This window comes from Sciurus carolinensis, chromosome 13 (assembly GCF_902686445.1).
Source record: "Sciurus carolinensis chromosome 13, mSciCar1.2, whole genome shotgun sequence".
Taxonomy (NCBI): domain Eukaryota; kingdom Metazoa; phylum Chordata; class Mammalia; order Rodentia; family Sciuridae; genus Sciurus; species Sciurus carolinensis.
This window is the reverse complement of record NC_062225.1, coordinates 3802005-3826680: the sequence shown is the minus strand read 5'-3', so window position 1 is coordinate 3826680 and position 24676 is coordinate 3802005. Positions and strand designations below refer to the sequence as shown.

General features: G+C 35.6%; 1 protein-coding gene across 3 annotated transcripts in view; it reads left to right on the top strand.

Annotated features, from left to right (window-relative positions):
* Zc3h6 (zinc finger CCCH-type containing 6) overlaps positions 1 to 24676 on the top strand; it is a 58813-nt gene that overhangs the window by 23231 nt on the left and 10906 nt on the right. For all 3 annotated transcript variants that reach the window (XM_047521941.1, XM_047521940.1, XM_047521939.1), the window contains exons 3-7: positions 7045 to 7167; positions 15704 to 15980; positions 18532 to 18665; positions 21975 to 22091; positions 22694 to 22805. In XM_047521941.1, the coding sequence (XP_047377897.1) occupies positions 7045 to 7167; positions 15704 to 15980; positions 18532 to 18665; positions 21975 to 22091; positions 22694 to 22805 (763 nt within the window). The remainder of the gene's footprint in view (positions 1 to 7044; positions 7168 to 15703; positions 15981 to 18531; positions 18666 to 21974; positions 22092 to 22693; positions 22806 to 24676) is intronic.

The window sequence follows — 24676 nt, the reverse complement described above, 5'->3', positions numbered from 1 at the left end:
GAATGTAAAGACTGTCTGGAAAAACTGAAGAGTGTATAGTAAAAGTATAAACTTGTTGCCTTATAGTTTTTAACTATAATTATCAGAATAAAAATTATAGTATTAAGTGTTCATAGCAAAGTGAAAAAACAAAAGGGTCAGCTAACTGCCCAAGTTGAAGAACTAGAAAGACAATAAAGGAAAATAACACAAAAAGGAAGTTCTAAATAAAGTTACAAGCAGAACTTTATGAATTAGAATGAAAACGTCACAGTTTTAAAAAAGATAAACTTGTCATTGTGTCAAGAAAAAAAGGGAAAGAAAAATTAGATAAAAAGAGGAGTAACTTCAGTGCGATCGTAGTCCAGGAAGAGGCTGTGCAACAGTAATCTCGTGGTGGACATCGTGCAGCGCACCGTGATGTTCACCCGGCCAGTGAAGCGCAACAACTGCGCCGAGAGCTTGTCGGGCTGCAACCGGGGCCACAGTTCCAGATCATAGTGAAGCGGCACCAGCCAGGATGGCAGGCGCAGCTGGTCCCAGGGCCCCGGAGGTCGCCAGTCTTGTGAAGTGGCTGTCACCTCTGGCTCACTTGTAGGGCCGGGTTCCTGCGCTGACCGTGGCTCCCCCTGCCCCAGGGGAGAAAAGGACGTGGCGTTGGGGACCGCGAGTCTACGCAGCTCCGACGGCTGGACACGAGCGCAGTGGCCATACAGGGAAGCGAACACTGCTAGCGCCAGCAGGAGTGCGGCAGCCAGCCCGGCCAGCAGCAGGGCCACTGCACAGCTCACATAGAAGCCGGAGCTGGTGGGGGGCTCCATAGTGCGAATTCGGCGCTGGTGAGAGATGGGAGACTCCAGATAGCAGCAGAGACACAAACACGAGCAAGGGTGTTGGGTGGTGGGACCCCCAACACCCGCTGCCCCTACTCTCTTGTACTATCCCTCCTCCTCCTCCACGAGAAGCCTAAAACTGCGACAGGAAAGAGCGATTGGGACCACGGCTTCCCCCTCCCAGTTAATCAGATCCAGGTCCCAGCCTACTCTACCCGCCCCACCAGATCGCTGGGAAGAGGCAGACCCGATGCACCAAGATGCGCGCCCCTTGGGGTCCGAAGTGAATGACCGCGCAGAAGAGGCATCGGTGTGATGAAACCCCTTTCACCTGAGTTTGGAAACAGGGTGGACCACAGTGATTCTCGTGGGAAATGTGTGCTTCCTCGCTCCTTTAACTGCAATTAATCACCTTAACAATAAACCAAGACAGGAAGGTGGATGGGGATTTGACTTTAAACTCGGGTAGATGGATGTGCTGTGTAATCTGTGAGCCAGTCTCCGGATTCTAGTTTCGAGAGTTCTTTCTTCAGAAATGGAACAACCATTTAAAAATACTTATAACTATATGCATCACTCTCAGAAGATGCTGGGCAGAGCTGAGAGAAAAGTCTCCTCTATTTCTACATAAAATTCTACAGTTGAGCTATCAGAATTGTGATTTACTGTAATAGCAGGATCTCTGGGTTTAGGACAACAGATGGGAATTGAGACAGATGTGAAAATATTTAATTACTGGCTTTACCAACCTCTGGACAATTTCTTGAAAGATTTTAAAGGATTCCAGACTTCCAAGTAAAGGTTAAAAAGTAAAGAAGTCAGTTACAGGATTACTTCAAACACATTAGACATGTTTCTCCCCTCAATAACAAGAAACTGTACTGGAAGATGTATATGCAAATGCGAGTTTTGATTCTGTTTTTCTAAAACATCAAAAAAATAGAGATTGGCTCCCACACAAGAAGTTTCAAAATCATTGGGTACAATGATTCAACAATTTAAATATCTCATTAAAAAAGAAAATATTTCTGATAAATCATTAAAGTTACTCAAAGAATTTACAAAGTGGCATCCTGACTGAGTCAGGATTATAACAATTTAAGAAACTGGAAAATTATTTGACATCTCAATGAAAATATTCACTAGAAATTTTTTAAAATGTTTTTAATGAGTTTCTCAGAAAACCTACTTTTTATTGAGATCAGTCAAAGCAGTGATTCTCAACTGGGTGTGACTTTGTTGTCTCTTCCCCATTTGGGCATGTCTGGAGACAGTTTGGGTTATCACAACTGGTGGAAGGGAATGCTACTGGTATCTAGTGGGTAGAGACCAGGAATACCACTAAACTTCGAAAAATGCCAAGAACAGCCCCCAATGAGAATGAAGCAGACTGCACAAAATGCCGTTTGTGCTGCCTTTCAGTAATTCTGAGCAAAAACAATTATCAAAGCATTTTATATGATATCCAGGGAAACTTCAGTTATTCATCTTGTGATATTTACTTTTGTTGTTCATGTTTATGCTTTGGTATGTCTATTATTTTTCTATCTTTATTTCTTATACTTATTATGGACTACTGTAATACATTATTATACATCTTGGGGAAAAAAAAGAGGAAATTAAAACTATGAGATTTATTTGTATAATTTAATGAAAATAAACCTAGATTAAATGGATAATATTCTAGAAAAATACTACCTTACAAACTTGGTTTCAGAGAGTTTTTGAAGAATTTAGTTTATAATCTCCCCTACTAAGAAATATAAGGACCAAATCTTTTCAAAAGAGAATCTTGTTCAAACTTTCAAAGATCCTGAAATCTCTTGCTATAGATCTTGCTGTAGGGTCTTTCCATGGGTTGCCTCAGCACCCTCGAGATGTCAGCTGGTTTTCCTCAGAGCCATTGAAACGAGTGAGCAAGAGGAAGAGAGAATACCTGAGATCAAAGCTATGCTCTTTATAACCTGATATCAGAAGTGATATACCATCACTTTTTGACATGTTCTACTTTTTAGAACTGAGTTACTAAATCTAACCCACATTCATGGGGAGAGGAGTGTTAAAGAATTTGTGGATCATAAAACCATCACCCAAGAATAGACAAGAAAACCTGAAAAAGACCACCATGTGGGTGACCCTAACACATTAAAGCACAACAGAACCCTCATTACTAAACATTTGTCTGATATCAGTGCTTGGGGAAAGAGATAGGCCAATGAGAGGAAGCCAGAAATAGACCTAATACGAGTGGAAATGACATATATGACAGAGGAGCACCTCAAACTAGCATGAAAAGGTGGATTTGGGGGCAGGGGCTATAGCTCAGGGACATAGCATTTGCCTAACATGTGCAAGAACCTGGGTTCAATCCCCAGCACTTTAAATAAATAGGCAGGTAGCTTTAAATAGATAGGCAGAGAGACGGACAGAAAAATAATGGATTTTTAAATAAGCAGTGCTGAGAAAATTAGACAATGATAAGAACATAAAAGTGGAGTCAGTTCTTAACATTAGGGTAAATTCCGGATAGATCAATGATTTAAATGTTAAAAAAACAGTAGTTATGTAAATGATAGAATAAAGCATGGTTGAACGTCTTTTAATACTGGGGGTGAAGGGTGAAGAAATTTTCTTAGCTATGACCCAAGGTCATAGAATGTTAAGGAATTAATTAATTTTCCTACACGAAAAATGTAAAAGGATAAAGACTTTTACTGTGAATTAAGATTCTGTACTCTTTTCCACCCCTTATTCTAAGACCTGTGACCCAGAAGAACCTTAAAATTTTAGGGGTAAGGAGCACAAATTCCACATGGAGTAAAAGAAGATCTAGTTCTACTGAATTCACAAATCCTATCTGTTGGTTCAAAGTATAGACCACATTGTTTTGATCTTGCCTAAGAAAGCAACTACAGTTGCATCACTATTAATGTAGAGGGTGCAATCTGGCAATCCATTTTGCTAGAAAATCTGTAACTTTTGTTAGAAACCTACTAAGACATTGTACTAGCTTAGTGTGCTTTTTTTCTTTGTTCGCAGTCTAGGCCTGTATTATTGGCTGTTCTGGACGAGTCTTTCTTTCCTTTCTTGGGGTTAGACAAGCTAGAGTGTTACACAAGCTCAGGGTAGGAAGGCAGAGAAGACTATCCTGATGTCAGTGCCTCTTCCTCAGGGGACACTCTTGCTAGTCCCAAGTCTCTTTACCTTTGGTTAACTTAGTAAACTTCCTCCCTATTAGATGTGTTAGTTTATTTGTCTAACTTTTCAACTAGTCTGAACTAGTCAGGTAATATATAAAAAATTATTGGCTAATGTTATGGTAAAAACTGTGATTGAAGAAGAAGGAAAATACATAATTCTGTCTTGATTGTATTTGGTGGGAGAGGGGGATAGATCATAAACATAAAACAATTATCAGCCAGATGTGCTGGTGCACACCTGCAATCCTAGTAATTTGGGAAACTGAGGCAGGAGGATGGTAAGTTTGAGCCTTGACAACTTAGACCTTATTTCAAGGTGAAAAATAAAAAGGGCTGGAGATACAGCTTAGTAGTAGAGTACCCCTGTGTTTAATCCCTATTGCCCCAAAAAGCAAAGCAAAAATATCATCAACCAGTATGTAATAAAGTGCTGACTCACATGGCATAAGGTTATAGGTAAGACATTTTGCATTGTGCTAATTGTTCAGTTCAGATTATACACACATACACAATACTATAAGAAAAGGAAGAGAGTGGTAAGGATTAGAGTTGTGTGAAAAAGTAAGATTTCAAAGGAAGAGAAAGGAGAAAATATTTCCAGTGATGAGCAAGGAATATCTAGGCGAGATTCAGTAGGAATGTTTTATATATGAAGGAGACCTCTAGGAGATGAGCTGGATTGAGACATGTTTTCATCCTCAAGGAGGCAGAACATACGGTGAGGTGAATCAATTTTGAGATCTTGGAACAAACACAAAGCTGCTTGGTATCGATGTGCTAGTCTGAGAAACACTAGATGATAAGGCATGATACATAGTGGGCATTTGGGGAAAGTTAATCACTGCAGGGTGGACCGAATGTCTGAGATGTGAAGCAGACAGTCCAGGAGACATTGGTTTTGGTTTGTTTGAATTGACTACAGAATACATTTTCTTCTCTCTCTCTCTCTCTCTCTCTCTCTCTCTCTCTCTTATTTATTTATTTTTTTGGTGGTACGAGGGATTGAACTCAGAGTCCTTTTATCCCTAAGCCACTCCCCCAGGCCTTTTAATTTTATTTTGAGACACTCTTGCTAAGTTGGTGAAGCTGGCCTCAAACTTACTGTCCTCTTACCTCAGCCTTCTTAGTTGCTGGGATTACAGATACCCAGCTGACTATTAAGCACATTTGTGTACTATATTGTGTTGACAAAGTAACATGAAGGTAATTATTTAAAAACTAAGTAATGACTTACTAGAGTAACCAACTATTGATGAACATTTTAGTATATTTCTTTCCAGTTATTTTTCTGTTTTCTTTTCCTTGATATTGGAGATATTGTTTATCTTTTATTTATATTTTTACTTAATATCATAAGACAATCATTTTGTTACAGTACTATAAAATTTTATAAAATATTTTCATCAATTGATATGTACTATACTTCCTTCAATAAGTATATTCCATTAGATGGAAGTGTGTGGTAAGATTGTCTAAAGCACAGAGAAGGGCTGGGTTGTGACTCAATGGTAGAGTGCTTGTCTAGCACATATGAGGCACTGGGTTCAATTCTCAGAATCGTGTAGTCTGCATAAATAAATAAATAAATAAATAAATAAATGGCAATCAACAACTAATAAAATATTAAAAAGTAAACAAATGAAAACAAGAGACACAGAGAATAACAAAGCAAAAAAGTGTGAAAAGGGTGACCTGTTTAGAGAAAGTCACCTAAGTCCTTAAGTTCTTTGTTACTGTTTGAATATTTTAGGTGTCACTGTGTGGCTTGCATGTTAGTCTTTAAATCGTGTCTTTTGCCCTCCTTACTCACTATGAGGTGACATGATGTTGTTAAGAGTTTTGTAGAAAACATGATAATTTAGACTTCAAACTTTAGTACTTACCAGCTAAGTATATTGAAGGAAATAATTCACCTGTGTTTTATAGGTAAAATAACAAAAGTTAAAGCAGCACTCTCAAATACTTAAACAACTAAAACAATACTCTGACCACAGAAAAGGAGGGACAGGGACTGGGCGCATAGCAGCTCAGTGGCAAGGACTTGTGCCAGGCCCTAAGGTGGATTCCCAGCACTCCACACACCTCACCAAAAACAGGAATAAAAGGAAACACAGACATTCTCAAAACAGTATACCTTAGCACCCATCAATCAACGAAAACAAGACTAACACCACCACAAAAACAAATGTAAGAGCACTTAGGGACAAAGAGGTGAGCCAAGAGAGCAGAGTGTTTTCTCTAAAAGAATATGTAAGAATGGAAGGGAGCAAAACAGACTCTTTCTCTGTAAGAGCATCAGAGTTTAATTCACTTCAACAAAGTATCACTGCTTTTGTACTGTACCCACATGTTGAGAATGCAGGAATGAGTCATACAGATGTAGTGTCTTCATTGCTGTCAACTTGAAGAACTTAAAAAGAGGGCGCTCAACTTGCAAAGATAATTATTTTGACCAGATGGAAGAGATTTGGTGACTCTTTTTGGAAATTGCATTCATACTTGAAAAATATTTTTTAATCATTATCAATTACTTGTTGCTTTCAATTCCCTTTTGGTTAATTTAAGGGACTAGATTTATTTCATGTATGTTATTTGCAATGTTTTGCTGTCTTCATTTTAGGGTTCTCATGCAATAAAATAAGAACTCTAAAGTAATTTTACATAGAAACAAACTAATGCATGCCCTACTCACGTTCTAGGACACCTTTTGATGATGAGGAGCAAACTTCCTTTAAGATTAGCTTAAGTATAAGATAATTTAAGAGCCCAAGGGACTTCTATTTGAAGTCCTTGGACCAAAGGGATAATGAAAAAAATGTTTTCGTAAACAGGGGAAGACATACTTTTCCCCTAGAAAACTTGAGAGAAGTTGGGGTGGTAGTGGCCTGTGGAAAAGACTTTTTCATTTATATTTAAGAGTCTACCAGAATACTGTGACCTACTTGTCAGCACATCTGGCTGAATCTTATATGTTAATCATTAAATTTGCTTCTTTTTGTAAATGTAACACATTTTCTTTTCCTTCCCTTCAGCATAATTCCCCATCTAGTGATGGTAGTTCAGACTACAGTCTTGATTCAGATGTGGAACATGCAGAAAGTTCTCACAAAAAAAGAACTGGTTTCTACAGGGATTATGACATTCCATTCTCTCAGGTATTGCCTTTTTATTGTGATAAAACATAGATTACATAAAATATACCATTTTAACCATTTTAAGTGTAAAATTTAGTGGCGTTCAGTATAATTCACAGTGTTTTTTAACCGTCACCACTGTCCATCTGCAGAACTTTTTGATCATCCTAAGGGAAATTATATACCTGTTAACCAATTACCCCTTGATGGACAATTGAACTGCTTCCATCTTTTGGCTATTGTGAATCATGCTGCTTGTGAACATAGGTGTACAAATTCTCTTCAGAATCCTTTCAGTTCATTGGAATGTATACCTATACCTAGGAGTGGAATTGCTGCATCATATGGTTATTCTTTTATTTTTTATTTGTTCTTTTTAGTTACACATGACAGTAGAATATATTTTGATATACATACATGAAGTGTAATTTCCCATTCTTGTGATTATACATGATGTGGAATTACATTGGTCATGTATTCATATATGAAAATAGGAAAGTTATGTTCAGTTCCTTCTATTGTCTTTCCCAGTCCCATCTCCCTCCCTTCTTCTCACTCTCCGCAGTTCAGTCTGGTGAACCTCCACTCCCCCACTTCCACGCCTATTGTGAGTCAGCATCCACATATCAGAGAGAACATTCGGCCTTTGATTTTTGGGGATTGGTTTATTTCACTTAGCATGATACTCTCTAGTTCCACCTATTTACCAGCAAATACCATAATTTCATTCTTCTGGCTGAGCAATATTCCACTGTATATGTGTTCCACATTTTCTTCATCCATTCATCTATTGAAGGGCACCTAGGTTGGTTCCATAGCTTAACAGTTGTGAAATGAGTTGCTATAAACATTGATGTGACCAAGTAACTATATAGTATGCTGATTTTAAGTCCTTTGGGTATATGCTAAGGAGTGGGATTACTGGGTCTGATGGTAGTTCCATTCCAAGTTTTCTGAGGAATCTCCATACTGCTTTCCAGGGTACTTGCACTAATTTGCAGTCCTAGAAGCAATGTATAAGTATACCCTTTCCCCCACATCCTCGCCAACATTTATTGTTACATGTATTCTTGATAATTACTATTCTGACTGGAGAGGGATGAAATCTCAGTATAGTTTTAATTTTGCATTTTTCTAATTGCTAGTGATGTTGAACATTTTTTCATGTATTTGTTGACCAGTCGTATTACTTCTGTGAAGTGCCTGTTCATTTCCTTTGTTATTTGGTTTTTTTGGTGTTTAGTTTTTTACATTCTTTATATATCCTGGAGATTAATATTCTATCTGGGGTGGAGGTGGCAAAGATTTTCTCTAGGCTCTCTCTTCATGTATTTGATTGTTTCCTTTGCTGTGAAGAAACTTTTAGTTTGATATAATCCCATTTATTGATTTTTTTTTTTTTTTTTTTGCGGTGCTGGGGATCGAACCCAGGGCCTGTGCTTGCTAGGCAAGCACTCTACCAACTGAGCTATATCCCCAGCCCCCATTTATTGCTTTCTTGATTTTACTTCTTGTGCTTTAGGAGCCTTGTTGAGAAATTCGGTTCCTAAGTAGACATGATGGAGATTTGGGCCTACTTTTTCTTCTACTCAGCACAAGGTCTCTGGTCTAATGCCTAGGTCCTTGATTTACTTTGAGTTGAGTTTAGTGCAGAGTGAGAGATAAGGGTCTAACTTCATTTTATTATGTATGGATTTCCAGTTTTCCTGGCATCATTTGTTGAAGAGGCTATCTCCAATGTATATTTTTGGTACCACTGTCTAGCATATATGTGGGTTTGTCTCCATGTCTCCTATTCTGTACCTCTAGTCTTCAGGTCTGTTTTGGTGCCAATACCATGCCATTTTTCTTACTATAGCTCTGTAGTATAATCTAAGGTCTGATATTGTGATGCCTTCTGCTTCACTTTTCTTGCTAAGGATTGCTTTGGCTATCCTGGGCCTCTTATTTTTCCAAATGAATTTCATGACTGCTTTTTCTACTTCTATGAAGAATGCCATTGGAACCTTAGTAGGAATTGCATTAAATTTGTTCATGGCTTTTGGTAATATGGCCATTTTGATTATTAATTTGGCCTGTCCAAGAACATGGGAGATCATTCCATCTTCTAAGGTCGTTTTCAGTTTCTTTCTTTAGTGTTCTGTAGTTTTCATTGTAGAGGCCTTTCACCTGTTCTGTTAAATTGAATCCCAAGTATTTTATTTTCTTTGAGGCTGTTGTGAATGGAATCTTTTTCACAATTTCTCTTTCAGTTGATTCATCACTGATGTGGAACACAATTGGGTGTTAGTTTTATTTCCTGCTACTTTGCTGAATTCATTTATGAGTTCTAGAAGTTTTCTGGTGGAGTTTTTTGGGTCTTCTAAATATAGAATCATGTCATCATCAAATAGGGATAGTTTGAGTTCTTATTTTCCTATTTGTATCCCTTTAATTTCTTTCTTCTTATTGCTGTGGTTAGAGTTTCTAGGAACAGAAGTGATGAAAGAGGGTATCCCTGTCTTGTCCCAGTTTTCAGAGGGAATGCTTTCAGTTTTTCTTCATTCAGAATGATGTTGACCTTGGGTTTAGCCTATATAGCTTTGACAATATTGAGATATTTTCCTACTATCCCTAGTTTTTCTAGTATTCTGAGCATGAATGGGTCCTGTATTTTGTCAAATAATTTTTATGCATTCATTGTCTAAGTCTGGAGATGTGATGAATTACATTTATTGATTTCTATTTGTTGAACCAACCTTGCATCCCTGGAATGAAATGAACCCCACTTGATCATGGTGCACTATCTTTTTAATATGTTTTTGTATGTGGTTTGCCAGTATTTTATTAAGAATTTTTGCATCTGTGTTCATCAGGGATATTGATTTGAAAATTTATTTCCTTAATGTGTCTTTGTCTGGTTTTAGTATCAGGGTGATACTAGCTTCATAGAAGGAGTTTGGAAGTGTTCCCTCCTTTTCTATTTCATGGGAAATTTGAGGATTGGTGTTCGTTGTTCTTTGAAGGTCTCAAAGAACTCAAATGAGAATCCATCTGATCCTGGGCTTTTCTTTCTTGGTAGACTTTTGATGGCATCTTCAATCTCATTACTTGAAATTGATCTGTTTAAATTTTCTGTGTCTTCCTGATTCAATCTGGGTAGGTCACATGTCTCTAGAAATCTATTGATATTGTCAAGATTTTCTATTTTATTGGAGTATAAACTTTCAAAAAATAGTTGCTGATTATCTTCTGCATTTCATATTGTCCTTTGTGAGGCTTCCTTTTCATCACAAATTTTAGTAATTTTAATTTTCTCTCTCTTTCTCTTTGTTAGTTGGCTAAGCATTTATCAATTTTATTTTTCCCATCCTTTTACCTTCAGTCTGTGGATGTCTTTGCCTATGTAGTGAGTCTCTTAGAGACAGCACATTGTTGTGTCTTAATTTTTAATCCAACCTGCCAGTCTGTCTTTTGATTGATGAGGTTAGGCCATGTACATTCAGTGTTATTATTGAGATTTGATTTTTATTCCCTGTCATTTTGATTTATTTCTGGTTTTTAATTTGAATTAGTTTCTCCATTGATTCACTATTCTTTTAGTGTAGTTCCTCTCTTTTCTGGTTTTCACTTTTATTTTTCATTTCTTCTTCATGAAATATCTTATTGAGTATGTTTTGTAGTGTAGGCTTTCTAGTTGTGGATTGTTTTAAACTTGTTTATCATGGAGGATTTTTATTTCATCATCAGTTCTTATTTTAATTTTGTCTTTTTAGTTGTAAATGGACACAATACCTTTATTTTAATTTTTGTATAATTTTACTGGGTATAGTATTCTTGGCTGGCATCTATTTTCATTCAGAGCTTGGTATATATTATTCCAAGACTTCCTAGCTCTGAGGGTCTGGGTTGAGAGATCAGCTGCGATTCAGATTGGTTTCCCTCTAAATGTTACCTGTCATTTTTCTCCGGCAGCCTTTAAAACTCTATCCTTATTCTATGTGGTAGGCATTTTCATAATAATGTGCCTTGGTGTGGGTCTCTTGTAATTTTTATATTTGGGGTTCTGTAAGCCTCCTGGATTTGATTTTCCATTTCATTCTTTAGGTTTGGGAAATTTTCCGATACTATCTCTTTGAAAGTTTGTGCATTCCTTTTGTTTATATCTCTGAACCTTCATCTATCCCAATAAATCTTATATTTGGTCTTTTCAGGTTATCACATATTTCTTGGAAATTCCGTTCATGGTCTCTTGACATCTTTTCTCCACAGTCAGCTTTGTTTTTAAGATTATATATTTTGTCCTCATTACCTGAAACTGTCTTCCAAGTGATCTAGTGTTTTGGTGATGCTTTCAGTTGAATTTTTAATTTGGTTTATTGATTCCTTAATTTTCAGGCTTTCTGCCTTTTTTTTTTTTTTCAGTATCTCTCTCTTTATTGAAGTTATCTTTTACTTCCTGTATTTTCTCTCTGATTTCACTCTTTATACTGTCCCTTACTTTGCAGATCAGTTTAACTACATACATTCTAAACTCCTTCTCCGACATTTCTTCTACTATGGTGTTGATGTATTCTATTATGAAGTATCTTGATTTGTTTGGAGTGATTTGTTCCCTTGCTTTTTCCTATTGTTTGTTTGGCTACCCATCTAATAGTATATATGTGAGGCAGTAGAGTTTCTACCCTGTGGACTTATAATGTCCCTGAAGGTTTTCAGTACCTCACTGTGTAGGGGGAGAGAAATGATAACAACAATCAAAGCAAACAATATACAGTATTAAATTAAATAGTTCCTGCTATGGTGCCTACAGTATTAATTGTCACACTAAACAAATTGCATGATCAATTATTGCCTGCAATAAAAACAGCAAGTTTGCAAAAGGGTTTACAATTTTCAAATGATGGACAGGGAGAGAGAACAGAAGTGATATAGGATATGATGATTGTGAGGGAAAAGGAGAAAAGATAGAAGATAAAGATTAAAGGAAGAGTGAAAGAGAGAACAGTAGAGTTTGACTGTTAGTGGAAGAAAAGAGAAATAGAATCAAGGGAAACAGGTAAGAGAAAAATATATATAAAATAAAATTTTTTTAAATTAATAAAAATAAAAATAAAAGAATATCAAACAAAACTAAAATAATACAAATCAAACATCTAGTTCTTGACAGACTGAGCCATAAAAAAACAACTGGCTTCAAAAATGCTAGAAACGAGTGAAAAACTAAATATGGGTATGTATAAATGTCCATGTACCATTAAGGTCATAATTAAACAGAGAAAAGAAAAAAAAAAAAGGAAAAAAGAGAAAAATATCTCATTGAAAAATTAAAGAGGGCTGAGGATATAGCTCAGTTGGTAGAGTGCTTGCCTTGTAAACACAAGGCCCTAGGTTCAATCCCCAGCACCTCAAGAAAGAAAGAAACAAACAAACAAAAATTAAAGAATTCTTTCTGTTTGAGTTCAAAATATTCTCAGTTTCTCTTCTTAGCAGTTTTAGGTGGGGTTATCTGGAGTGTGATGCTCCACCTTGCTGGAGTGAGAGGTAATCCTATGGGCAGAATTCCTGAAGGCAGGGTGTGGGCTTAGGTGGGCTCTAGTCTCTTCACTGAATGCCAGTTGATCTGGAGATTTTAAATCAGTTCACCTCCAGGGCCTAGTAATTGCCAGCCTATGTTGGAAGACTGAACCCCAGGGATCTCTCCTGGGTTTCACTCATGTGGTGTAAGAACCAATTCTTAGTCCCCTATGTCACCTGTGGACCCCACATTTCCTGGTCTTGAGTTCCGTCTCTAAACTCAATCTCTCTCATGCCACCCTTCTGAGTTCCCAGCCAGATGGGTCTCTCCCAGCTGGTCCTACAAGCAGCTCGATTGGAGGGAGTGGGGGAGCTCTAGGTAGGTTTCCATGACCAGTCATCTCCTATGTAAACCTCTCTCCACGTTTGATTTTCTCTTGGTCACTTAAGTGCACTCTATGTCATGCAGTATGTGTTTACTGGGACTGTATTTTGGGCAAAACTCAGGTTTTCCAGGAATTGGTTCCCTCAGCTGCCAGCCCCTATGCTGCAGCTGCAAATGGTTCCTTCCTTTGTCATCCACTCACTGCTTGGAGAGATGGTGGCTTCTTTCCTGCAGAAGGATTTTGTGCAGTGTGTCTTTCAGTTTAGTTGGGCAATTTCTTTGATCTCCAAACGCTCCATACCCAGACATGCCTCAGGCCTCCTAAAAATGAAGGTTCCTTTAATGCCCATGTCCTTCCACTTTGCTTGCGAGGGACTGCTATGGCTGGTACTTTTGGTCCTGCCATGGCGGTGGCTATACTGCTGGGAATTTCTTCCTTTTTTTATTACATCCAACCCTGAGTCCCCAGTCTGCTTTGAATGTCCAGTTTTAAATTCCAAAAAAGCATACCCTCCTCTCCTTTTTTGTTTTTCACCAACCTTGCTGAGAAGCGCCTGTCTGCTTTCTTGGTTTCATGCCATGGAGCAGCCAGGAAAGCGACCTCCTCTATTCTGCCATCTTTAAAACTCTCATATGGTTATTCTACCTTTAACTTTCAGAGGAAGTGCCAAACTATTTTCAGCAGAGAAAAACATTTACATCTCCATTAGTAATGTAAACTTCTCCACATCCTTGCCAACACTTGTTATTACTTGTTATTTCTTTTCTTTTTTAATTTGGAAACTGGTTGTAGTTTTGAGGTATCACCTTTTTTTTTTTTTTTCTTTTTGTGGTGCTGGGGATTGAACCCAGGGCCTTGTGCACATGAGGCAAGCACTCTACCAGCTGAGCTATATCCCCACCTCCTGAGGTATTGCCTTTTAAAGGAAAAAAAAAAATCTTTCCATTATACTTTTTGTTTTCTGATATTTTGAAAAATGCCTTTTCAGAGGTGTATTGCAGATTCTAAATCTTTGAAAATAAAGAATACATTGCATATTACTTTGCTAGTATTGCCATTTATACTGAGACTGGCCACAGTCTGAAGGGTGAAAGTCCAAGATCAAGGTGCCAACAGGACTGGTTTCCTCTGAGGGCATAGGGGAAGGGTCTATTCTAAGCCTCTTCCCATGTTCTGGAGATGGCTGCCTTCTCACTGCTTTGACTTTTCATGGTCTTACCTCTGTGCACTAGCATACCATGTGTCTCTCTGTGTCCAAATTTCTTCTTCTTACAAAGACACCAGTTAGTTGGATGAGATGACACTCTAATAGCCTCATTAATTTAATTACCTCTTTAAAAACCCTGTCTCCAAATAGTCACATTCTGAAATAGTGGGGGTTAGGGATCCTACATGAGAACTTTGGGGAAATATAGTTCAACTTACAGCACATCATTACACATTATCCTATGTAATTGGGAAATGGGGAAATATTAAATTTTAAAGATAGGTGACATCAGCCTCTTTAAGTTAAAAAATTATTTGAAATGTTTTAAACAAAACAATTGAAAACATGATTTTACAACTTAAGTATACAACTTAAGTATGTTGTGTCATACAAAGTCCTCATTATAAAAGTTATTAATTTTGTTCTAATAAAGTAATGATGCCATTACTTTTATTTATAAAAGCTCTATTCTTTCTCCTAATTTGGTGTTACTAATCTCTTATTAGTTTAGAAACCAAATTATTATGTTTGTTAGGGTTATTTCCATATTTTCTCTATTGCCTGCTGTATAGTTGAGGTTGCTAAGTGAAGTTTCATTAAATTGTCTTCATTTAAAAGTTGAAAAGCATTATGCTTTTAGGTAGTTAGGTAAATTTTAGAATATATCTCATATTTAACATGCATTAAGCTAATGATGAAGCATGGTCCAGGCTTTTCCAGACCCTCAAGTTGTAATTATGTGCAATTTTTCTTGCTTGATTAAAAAATATTAAGGATGTGATAGAATTAATAAGAAATACTTAAGTGAAAGAGACAGACTTGAACACTATCATTAAATAAACTTCTAGTGCTAAATTGTACTTTTTGTTTTCCCATGCTTTAGTAAGGAAGCAATAAAATGAATGTTTGTTGTGATGAACAGCTCCTATTGATGAGCTTTCTCACCATTAGGTAAAGCTCTGTTTTCCTATTAGACCTTAGATAAACAGTTTTCTTTTATAAAATTTCCCACACATACAGTTTTTTATTAAACATAATGTCATTTTAGAATTTTTCAGTTTTAGGAGAATATTTTATTCTCCTAAATATTTTGCCATACCTCCTCAAGTAATTTTATGATCTTTTCCTTATCTTCAAAAGTCCTTTTCATTTTTATTTTGGAGAAGGAATTTGTGTATGATGGTATGAATTTTTAGGTATTCCTGTGCATATGGATATTGAGACATAGAACATGGAAAACAAAAGCTAAAGAATGAAGATCATAATGTTTAATATCATCAGTAGCATTTAGCCTTCTGAATGTAGTGTTAAATAGTGTCAGAGGGATGTACTTATCAAGAAACAGAACTAATAATTGTCTTTTGTCTTCTTTTCTCCCAATTTATGGGGATGAAAAGATACCATGTGTTACTGTTAACTGCTATATATAATTGAAAAATCCTTATAATGATTGTCCATTTTCACTTAGCACGGACATTTATCAGGAAGCTACATGACATCAAAGAAGGATCAACATAACAAGAAGTTTAAAAGTAAAGAATATGACGAGTACAGTGCCTATAGTGACGACAACTTTGGTAACTACAGCGATGACAACTTTGGTAACTACAGTCAGGAAACAGAGGAGGATTTTGCCAGTCAACTGAAACAGTACAGACAAGCTAAAGAAACCTCAAGTACTTCCTTAGGGTCGTCATTTTCTAAAGAACCAGGGAAAAAACCAAGGCTGAAAGGAGCTCAGCAAGGTGAGTCTGAAATCAGTCTTCTAGAATATGAGAAACTTTCTGAAACAGCAAGGTGCAGAGTGAAAACTGAGAAGTGTCTTAGCCTTTCTCAAGATTTGCTAATTCTTATGGTACCTAGATTGATTTTCCTTTTTCTATAGGCCTTGAGGCTACAAATCAATCTGTATAATATCATAATGAAACTTTCTTATATTCTTCCCTTCTGTATGATATCCATATGCAGCTATCTTTGTTAACCTATGTATTATTTATATCTGAGACCAGGAAAAACAATATTGGGAACTGTAGTGTTCGTCTTTGCTAGGCAAATGTACATGGGGCTATGGATCCTTTTAGATTAAAAAGATGAACATAATCTAAGAAATTTTTGCAGTGATCACTTGCTATATTGAAGTACCTGGTCCCTGGAGAGACCAGTACAAGTTGCTAGCTAAGACAATAGATGAAGAAACTATAGGTCAATGAAGGCTCAGTTCAGTCTTATGTACTGGCTAGTTGAGCCAGGCATGGTGGTGCATACCTATAATCCTAGCATCTCAGAACACTGAGGCAAGAGGATCACAAATTCCAGGGCAGCATGGGCAAGTTAGTGAGACCCTGTCTCAAAATAAAAAGAACTGGGGGTGTAGCTCAGTAGTAGAGCACCCACTTGGTCAAGCCCTAGTACTGAGAATAAAAACAAAAAAACAAGTCTCTGCTTGTTAAAGAGTCTGCTGGAGCATGTTGAGGCTGAGGTGAAGTAGGGATCTGTCACACCTTTATTTTTGAATAAAGGAGTCAGTTATGAGTAAATTTTATTATTTCTATGACTTTGTTTTCTTAATTTTCTAGCAAAATTCCTTTGAAAATATGAATCAAGGCTTAGTTGAACTAAAGAGAAAGGAATTTATCTACATGCAGGCTATCATAACAGATAAATGTGTCCCTGGAGTCCATTTGTAGCCTTATCAGGGATAATCCCACTTGGATAAGATGAGTAGCATGGAGAAAATTCTTTATCACTTTCACAGGGTTTTTTTACTTTCAAGCACTTCCTTGTTTGTCATTTTAAAGAATGGGGCATTTCCTTTTATGAAAGTGATATATGGTCAATGTAGACAACTTTTCTTGTGTAGAAAAGATAATGTTGTAGTGATTAGAGATAAATCAGCATAATTTGAATGTCTATTACCCAAAGATAATGATTATCACTATTTTGGGCCCACATTCTTCCAGAATTTTTCTGACCATTATTTTCAACAAAAAACTATACATATTATTGTACCTTGTTTTTTCTCCCTTGTCTCTGAATTATCTTAGTTACTCTTAAGTTAATGAATAGCTTTTAACACCTGTATTCTATTCAGTTAAATAGATGTACCATAATTTGCCTTAACAAATTATTAGGTATGTTTGGAATTACAGTGATTATATGGGATTCATTTTGCAACTAGTTGTTGTTGTTCCAGTTCTGTGATTGACCCTGCAATAAACTCAGTTGTACATATCTCAGAAAACATATTAGCCAACATTTTTATTAAGAATAAATTATGAAAAATAAATTTGCAAAGTCAAAAGAAATAGATACACATTTGAAGATTTTTTGATTCTTATGCCAAATGGAAAACCAAAAAAGTGATATACCAGTTTGTAACCACAACACCCTCATCAGTGTGTGAAGATGCACACTTCTCCAAGTCCTACCAGCAGACTTTTCCAAGTCCTACTAATAATGAGATTTATTATTCTTTGAGGTGAAAATTACATTATTATTTTTAAAAGTTTTAATTTTTTTATTTCTGTTAATGATATTGAATGATTTTTTGATGTTTATTGGTTGTGTTATAGATTTTAAAGATATTAGAGCACTTAACAGTTCAACATGACTTTGGCAAAATGAGAAATTACTTTGTAATGTAACTTACCATCCTAACATAAAATTTTTTAAAATTGGAGTATCTTTTTAAATACTTTTAAATATCAAATTTTTCAAAAGCAAAAACTAGTATGATTTTTAGTTGGAGATGTATATATGTATATATATCTGTTTGAAATTAATTTGGTTTGCTCCAAATTATCCACTGATATCTATAATGTATTCCTTAAATATGAATATAATACCTACCCCTCTTTAAAACAGAATGGCTTAAAAAAAAGAGAGAGAAAGACTTGCTAATATTCCTATCCTAAGGAAAAAAAAATTTTTTTTTTGCAGTACTGGGGATCGAACTCAGGGCCTTGTGCTTGCGAGGACAAGCACTCTACCAGCTGAGCTACCTCCCCAGCTCCTAAGGAAAATTAAAAGAAAAAATACTAGTGTTGGCTTCTCTAGCTATGAATATTCTTGCTCCTTGCTTCCTATGTTGTTAGCATCCCTTTGGAAACAAAAGAACAAGAACATTTTACATTTAAAATGTAAAAATTCAGTTAAATTTTTTTCATGGAATCTGAGGAGAAATAAAAGGATACACTATATACTATAGACTATTAAAATACACTGTGCTTCATAAACTAATAGATTGTTAGATGTGTTGTTTTTCTATAATATTTGAATACATTTTAACTTTTTTAGGTACTGAACAGAGGATTAAAAGTTTTAATATTGGTCGTGGACGTGGTTTGCCGAAGAAAATCAAACGAAAAGACCGTGGGGGAAGAGTTAATAAAGGGCCCAATGTTTTTTCAGGAATGGATGACTTCCAAGAGGTACTGAGAATTTATATATAAGGAAGAATGGAGTTTTTCCATCTCTTAATATATTTGGTTGCAAAGAAAGCATTGTGATTTTAATATCTCTTTCCTGGTAAATGAAAAATGTCCAGCTCAGATCAAAGGATTATAAACTTCCCCTAACCAAGAATTGTTTTAATTAGTCATGATTGTAGCATAGAGGTACAAATTTAGGTGACCTTGAAATAAAATTAATATGTGTGAAAGAACCTTAAAGTAAAATTGAGGTGTTTCAAAGCAAAACTATATCCCTTTAGTCCTCCCTTGGCATTCCTTTCCTATGAGTCCTCTTCCCCAGACACAAATAGCAGTAAACTTCTAACAGCTCAACATGAAGCAGAACCAAGAAGGGAGACAATGGTAAATCAACTTACTTATTCCAGTGGAAAGTATTGAAAGGAAGAGAAGGGATATAAATGGCTGGAAGGATAAACTTACATACCTTGCAGAAGTAGCTCTTGATTCAGTATGTGTTGAATTGAAATCTGATCATGTACATTTCTTTTTGTGGGGTGGTACTAGGGATTGAACTCAGGGGCACTTGATCACTGAGCCACATCTCCATTTTGTATTTTATTTAGAGACAGGTCTCACTGAGTTGCTTAGCACCTCGCTTTTGCTGAGGCTGGTTTTGAACTCTCCATCCTCCTGCCTCAGTCTGGAGCTCCTGGGATTACAGGCGTGGACCACCATGCCTAGCTGAACATGTACATTTCAACCACAGTAATGTGGATTAGATTCTGCCACTGTAACTGAGATTTGATTGGATTTTACAGAGTCAGGAGTGGGTTATTTAAAGCTGCAACCTTAAATGAACTATATGTTGTAATTTGAAAATGTTTGTTTTCCTCATTTAAAAGTTTAAAGATTATGGGCAGGAATTTCTTAAGATGTTCTGCTTAGTATACTGTTTAAAGAGGTGTTAACAGCTGTGATCTTTAGATTTTCCAGAGTACTTTGATTATAATATTATAGCCAAGATGCCCCCATAGTTTATGTTACTGAGATATTTTGTACCTGTTTAAACTGAACTGAACTGTAGAACTAAACAAATCTACTTCCATCCTTTATTAAAATAGTGAAGCAGTGTTGGAAAGAAATGTTGACAAAGAGAGTTATTAATGAAACATAAATTCAATTTGTTGCATTTTCAGTATGTGTGTGTGTGGTGGGAGGAGGAGGAGAGGAAGGGAGAGAGAGGGAGAGAGATTACCTATTTTTTCACTTTTCTTTTTTGGTACTGGAGACTAAACCCAAGGGTACTTTACCACTGAGCTACATCCCCAACCTTTTTTAATTTTGAGACAGGTCTTGCTAAGTTGCTTAGGGCTTCACTAAATTGCTGAGGTTGATCTGGACCTTGCAGTCTTCCTGCCTTGGCCTCCCGAGTTGGTGGGATTATGGGCATGTGCCACAGTGACCCGCTAATTTTTTACTTTTCAACTTCAGACTTATTCTTCAAGTTGGCTCATGTAACTTTGCATAATGCAATCTCTGTGGCTGCTTATTTTATCATAGCCACAGTTCTTTGTACAGAAGGCATATGTGAGCTGGTCATTTATATTCAACTATTCTAAATGAATCCAGGCCTAACTATAAAAATGTTTATGAATCAACTTTATGCAGATTTCAGATATTTTAAATGACTGTATCAGAAGTAATTTCATTGTGTTTTCCTGGGGCAATTTGAGGATACTTATATTTTAAAAAAGAACCTCCACCAGGCACGGTGGTACTCACCTGTAATCCCATCAGCTCGGGAGCTGAGGCAGGAGGATCTTGAGTTCAAAGCCAGCCTCAGCAAAGGCAAGGTGCTAAGCAACTCAGTGAGACCCTGTCTCTAAACAAAATACAAAATAGGCCTGGGGAGTGGTTCAGTGGTTGGGTGACCCTGAGTTCAATCACCAGTACCAAAAAAACCCCAAGAATCAAACCTATATGATTATCTAATTATTCAATATTCTTATACGTTTTTCAGAATTCTTATAGTAATCCATTATCAGCTATGAGTGCTGAGGATCACATTTTAGTTGACTATCTCTTGCTTCATATGTTTGCTCTGAAATTATTTTCAGTAGATTCTGCATTGTGCTGCATCTTGCAAACTAAGGGAAATGGGGAAAAGCAATCCAATCAAAGAGCAAATACCTGTGATGTGCAAGGCACAGTGCATACTAGGTACTTGAAAAACAATGTTGTTTTATAAAGTGTATGCATATAGCTCATTATATTCAGCTCATCTCAGCACCAGTACCTAATACTTTCATGCAGTGTTTTTACACAGTATTTTTATACAGAATAGAGCAGGACTGGGGAGAACTAAGGAAAAGAAATACTGAGATTTCTTTTTCATAATTTTTCTTAAAATTTTTTTTCTTAATGTATTTTTCTTAATTTTTTAAACTTAAAAAGTTAATAATGCTTGTTTCTTCTTTTATTTCCTTTTTTTTTTTAAGAGGAGGAAAAGTTTATTTTGGCTTATTTTTTTTTCTTGAAGAACAGAAAAAACACGTACTTACAAAACCTCTAGTCCCACCATCCAAGTACATACTCTAAAATGTGGGAGTATATTGAGTCTTTTTTTCTTTGCCTTTATTTATTATTTTAAAATTGGGATCAGTTTTTCACTTAATAAGGTATTGTAAGCATTTCCTTATATCCCAAAGTTCTCTATCACATGATTTAATGACTGTATAACATTCCACTACCTAAACATATGTATAAAATGTTTAACTTTTCAATGTGTTGTTTCTGGTTTTTGTTTGTTGTTACTATGTGTGTAATTATTTAGTAATAATTTTTATAGATAAATCTGTTTGCCTCTCTGAGAATTCCTTCAATATAATCCTGAAAACTACAAATTATATGTCAAACTACATGCATATTTAATTAATTTGTTTTTGCAGTGCTGGGGATTGGACCTAGGGTTGTTGTTGTATTATATATGTCTAATACATATATAACTTACCCTCAGCAGTACATGAGAGCACATATTTTGTGGCATCTTTGCCAAAACAGTATTATTGTGATATTTTGAGTTTTTCGTAACTTTGTTTTACGTAATACATTCTCATTAAAATAGAAGTCATGTCTTTTCCACCAGTAGTAGCAACAAGCAGCATACTAGAAATATATCTCTCTCTAGTTAAATGAATAGTATCACAATGTTCAATCTTGATTTACCTTTTTAGTCAGTTTGTACTGCTGTCCAGACCCATTTAACTATATATTTTAATACCTGTTAATATTTCATATGTTTCATTTAAATGAAAATTTTTCTTGCAGTACAGTAAACCAGGGAAAAAATGGAAGGTGATGACTCAGGAATTTATTAACCAGCACACCGTGGAACACAAAGGAAAGCAAATCTGTAAATACTTCTTGGAAGGAAGATGTATTAAGGTAACATATGTAAAGGGTGTCACAAGTCATTCTGACTTCCAAAAATAGTCTTTAATATTTGAAGTCTGGTGGGAGTGGTTAATTTTTTTCATTTCTCATATAGTTGTAATAAAACTAATTCTTTAAAATGTATCATGAAATTACTATACACTAGAGCTCATTTAATTATATTCTGGGACACTAGCATAATTTATAGAAATCAGATTTTATTTAGCAATTATTTTAATATTTATGTCAAGTACTGACAGTTGGCAAATACTTCAATGAATAGGAAATAATTTAATGCTTCAGTGACCTTACGTGGTTACTGTTATTATTCCCATGTTATATATGACACCAAGAGGCTAAATAAGTTCCCATTTGGAAAGTCAGCTCAAAATGGTGAACGCTGGTGGGCAGTGTCCTCTGAGGCCTTGCTCACTCTGCTGCCTCACTGCACATAGCCATGTCCACTGCTTGGGCAGGGAACCTAAAGGATCATTTGTGTTATTATTAACTCATTATTTAAAGACTAAGAGAATGACCATTATGAAATCTTATGGAGGAAATAAACTTCTAATGTTTCTTTGTTTCTTTTTCATTTCTCACTTTTTTTTAAATAGGGAGATCAGTGTAAATTTGATCATGATGCAGAGTTGGAGAAGAGAAAAGAGATCTGCAAATTTTATTTACAGGGATACTGTACCAAAGGAGAGAACTGCATTTATATGCATAATATCCTTTATTAAAGATGTATTTTAGCCAGAATATTGAAGTTTTAAAGTATCGTTGTGGTTTTAAAAAAATCATAAATACAACTTAGAAATCTTAGCTTGGTTTTACATTTAAAACAACACATTACATAAATCCAGAATAGGCTAACTGGCTTTTGCTCTTTACGGAAATGAAATAAATTCCCTTAGGGAAAACTATATTTAAAAAGGTACTTTGTGTTAAAAATAATCTGCTTAAAATATTTTAAGAGACTGTGCATCCTGAAGAAATAGTTGGAAAAGTATTTATCTTACAACTTATTTATTTTACTTAGGTTCATAAATAATAAATTATCATTTTGTATTAGAGAGCCCACATAGTATATTACCATTAGGGAAAAAAACCCAGCAACTTTGCTAATATAATGGCTAAATATATTTTATTCTTTAAATTTCTATATCTCAGATTATTAAGGAGGAGTGGCATTTAAAACATTCACATCTGATAGGAGTATAACTTGGTACAATCTTTCTAGAATGTAATTTATTAATATGTAGCAATGATCTTTAAAATGTATGTATCATTTGACCCAATTTCTTCTTCTAGGAAATTATAATTAATATATTAAAATACTATTATATTATTCAAAAAAATTATCATTGTTGAAAATTTTAAAATTAGTCTCCATCAAATCTACTACCAAGTGATAAATACCGTATATTCTCCCCTCCTTTCCTTTTGGAGATATATACCTTTAAATTGTACTCTTGCTCCTATCCAAATGGGAATTTCATTATATATAGTGTAGTGGTCCATTTAAAAACACACACATTATGTACCTTTCCATGTTAATTTTCCCCAAAGTACCTAAGATGTTTGCTTGCTGCAGCTTATGACTAATGAAAGTCTCCCCAGGGACTTGAAACTCCATCTTTATCAGACCCAGAATGTTTACTTATATATATTTTTCCCCCCTAGATTTTCTTTTGGGTGCCATGAATTTGTTTGCCTTTGTATCTGTGTTGCTTTGCTTTGCTACTTTGTATGCTGTGATATATTGATTTCTCACATTTATTTTTCTAAATATGATTTTTTTTCTTTTTTTTTTTTTTTTTGGTACCAGGAGTTGAAACCAGGGGTGCTTTCCACTGAGCTATATCCCCAGCCCTTTTTAAAAAAATTTTTTTGAGACAGGGTCTCACTAAGTTGCTTGGGGCCTCACTAAATTGCCCAGGTGGCCGTAAACTTGGAATCCTCCTGCCTCGGCACCCGCCAGCTGCTGGGATTATAGGCATGCTCCACCACAGCTGGCATAAAAAGACATTTTCTTAAAAAGTCTGACAACTTCCTATATTGACTGGGTACTAGTTGCAATTAATGCAGTAAGTTTTTCAAGTTGATAATGAAGTTATGATTGGTAAGAAAAAGTACCTTTTGTCTTTTTGAAATAGATATGGAAATATTTACAGATGAAACATGTTTGGAATATGCTTTAAAATTCTCGAGTGTTTGGAGTGAGTTGCGAAGAGAGTGTAAGGATTATGCAGACCTCACAGAACTACCAAATGATGAAAATGGTTGACCCTCCATGGTCAGCATGAGGAAGTTAATTTTCTTATCTTTATTTTGGCATATGTTTGATAACTTTCAAACTAACTTTTAAAAAAAGTCTCAAGTAATGTCATTCTTCAGAGATAACCATACCTACAATATGACTTAAACCTTCCAGACATTTTTCTATGCTAAATTATAGGTATATGAGAGACTGTATACATGTATATATATTCAAGGACATAAGTTTTTAGAAAAATGAGATCTATGATTGTGAAGATTTAATTGTTTTACTTAACATTTACATCTTTAATTCTATTTTGGGCTCTATTTTGCAGCAA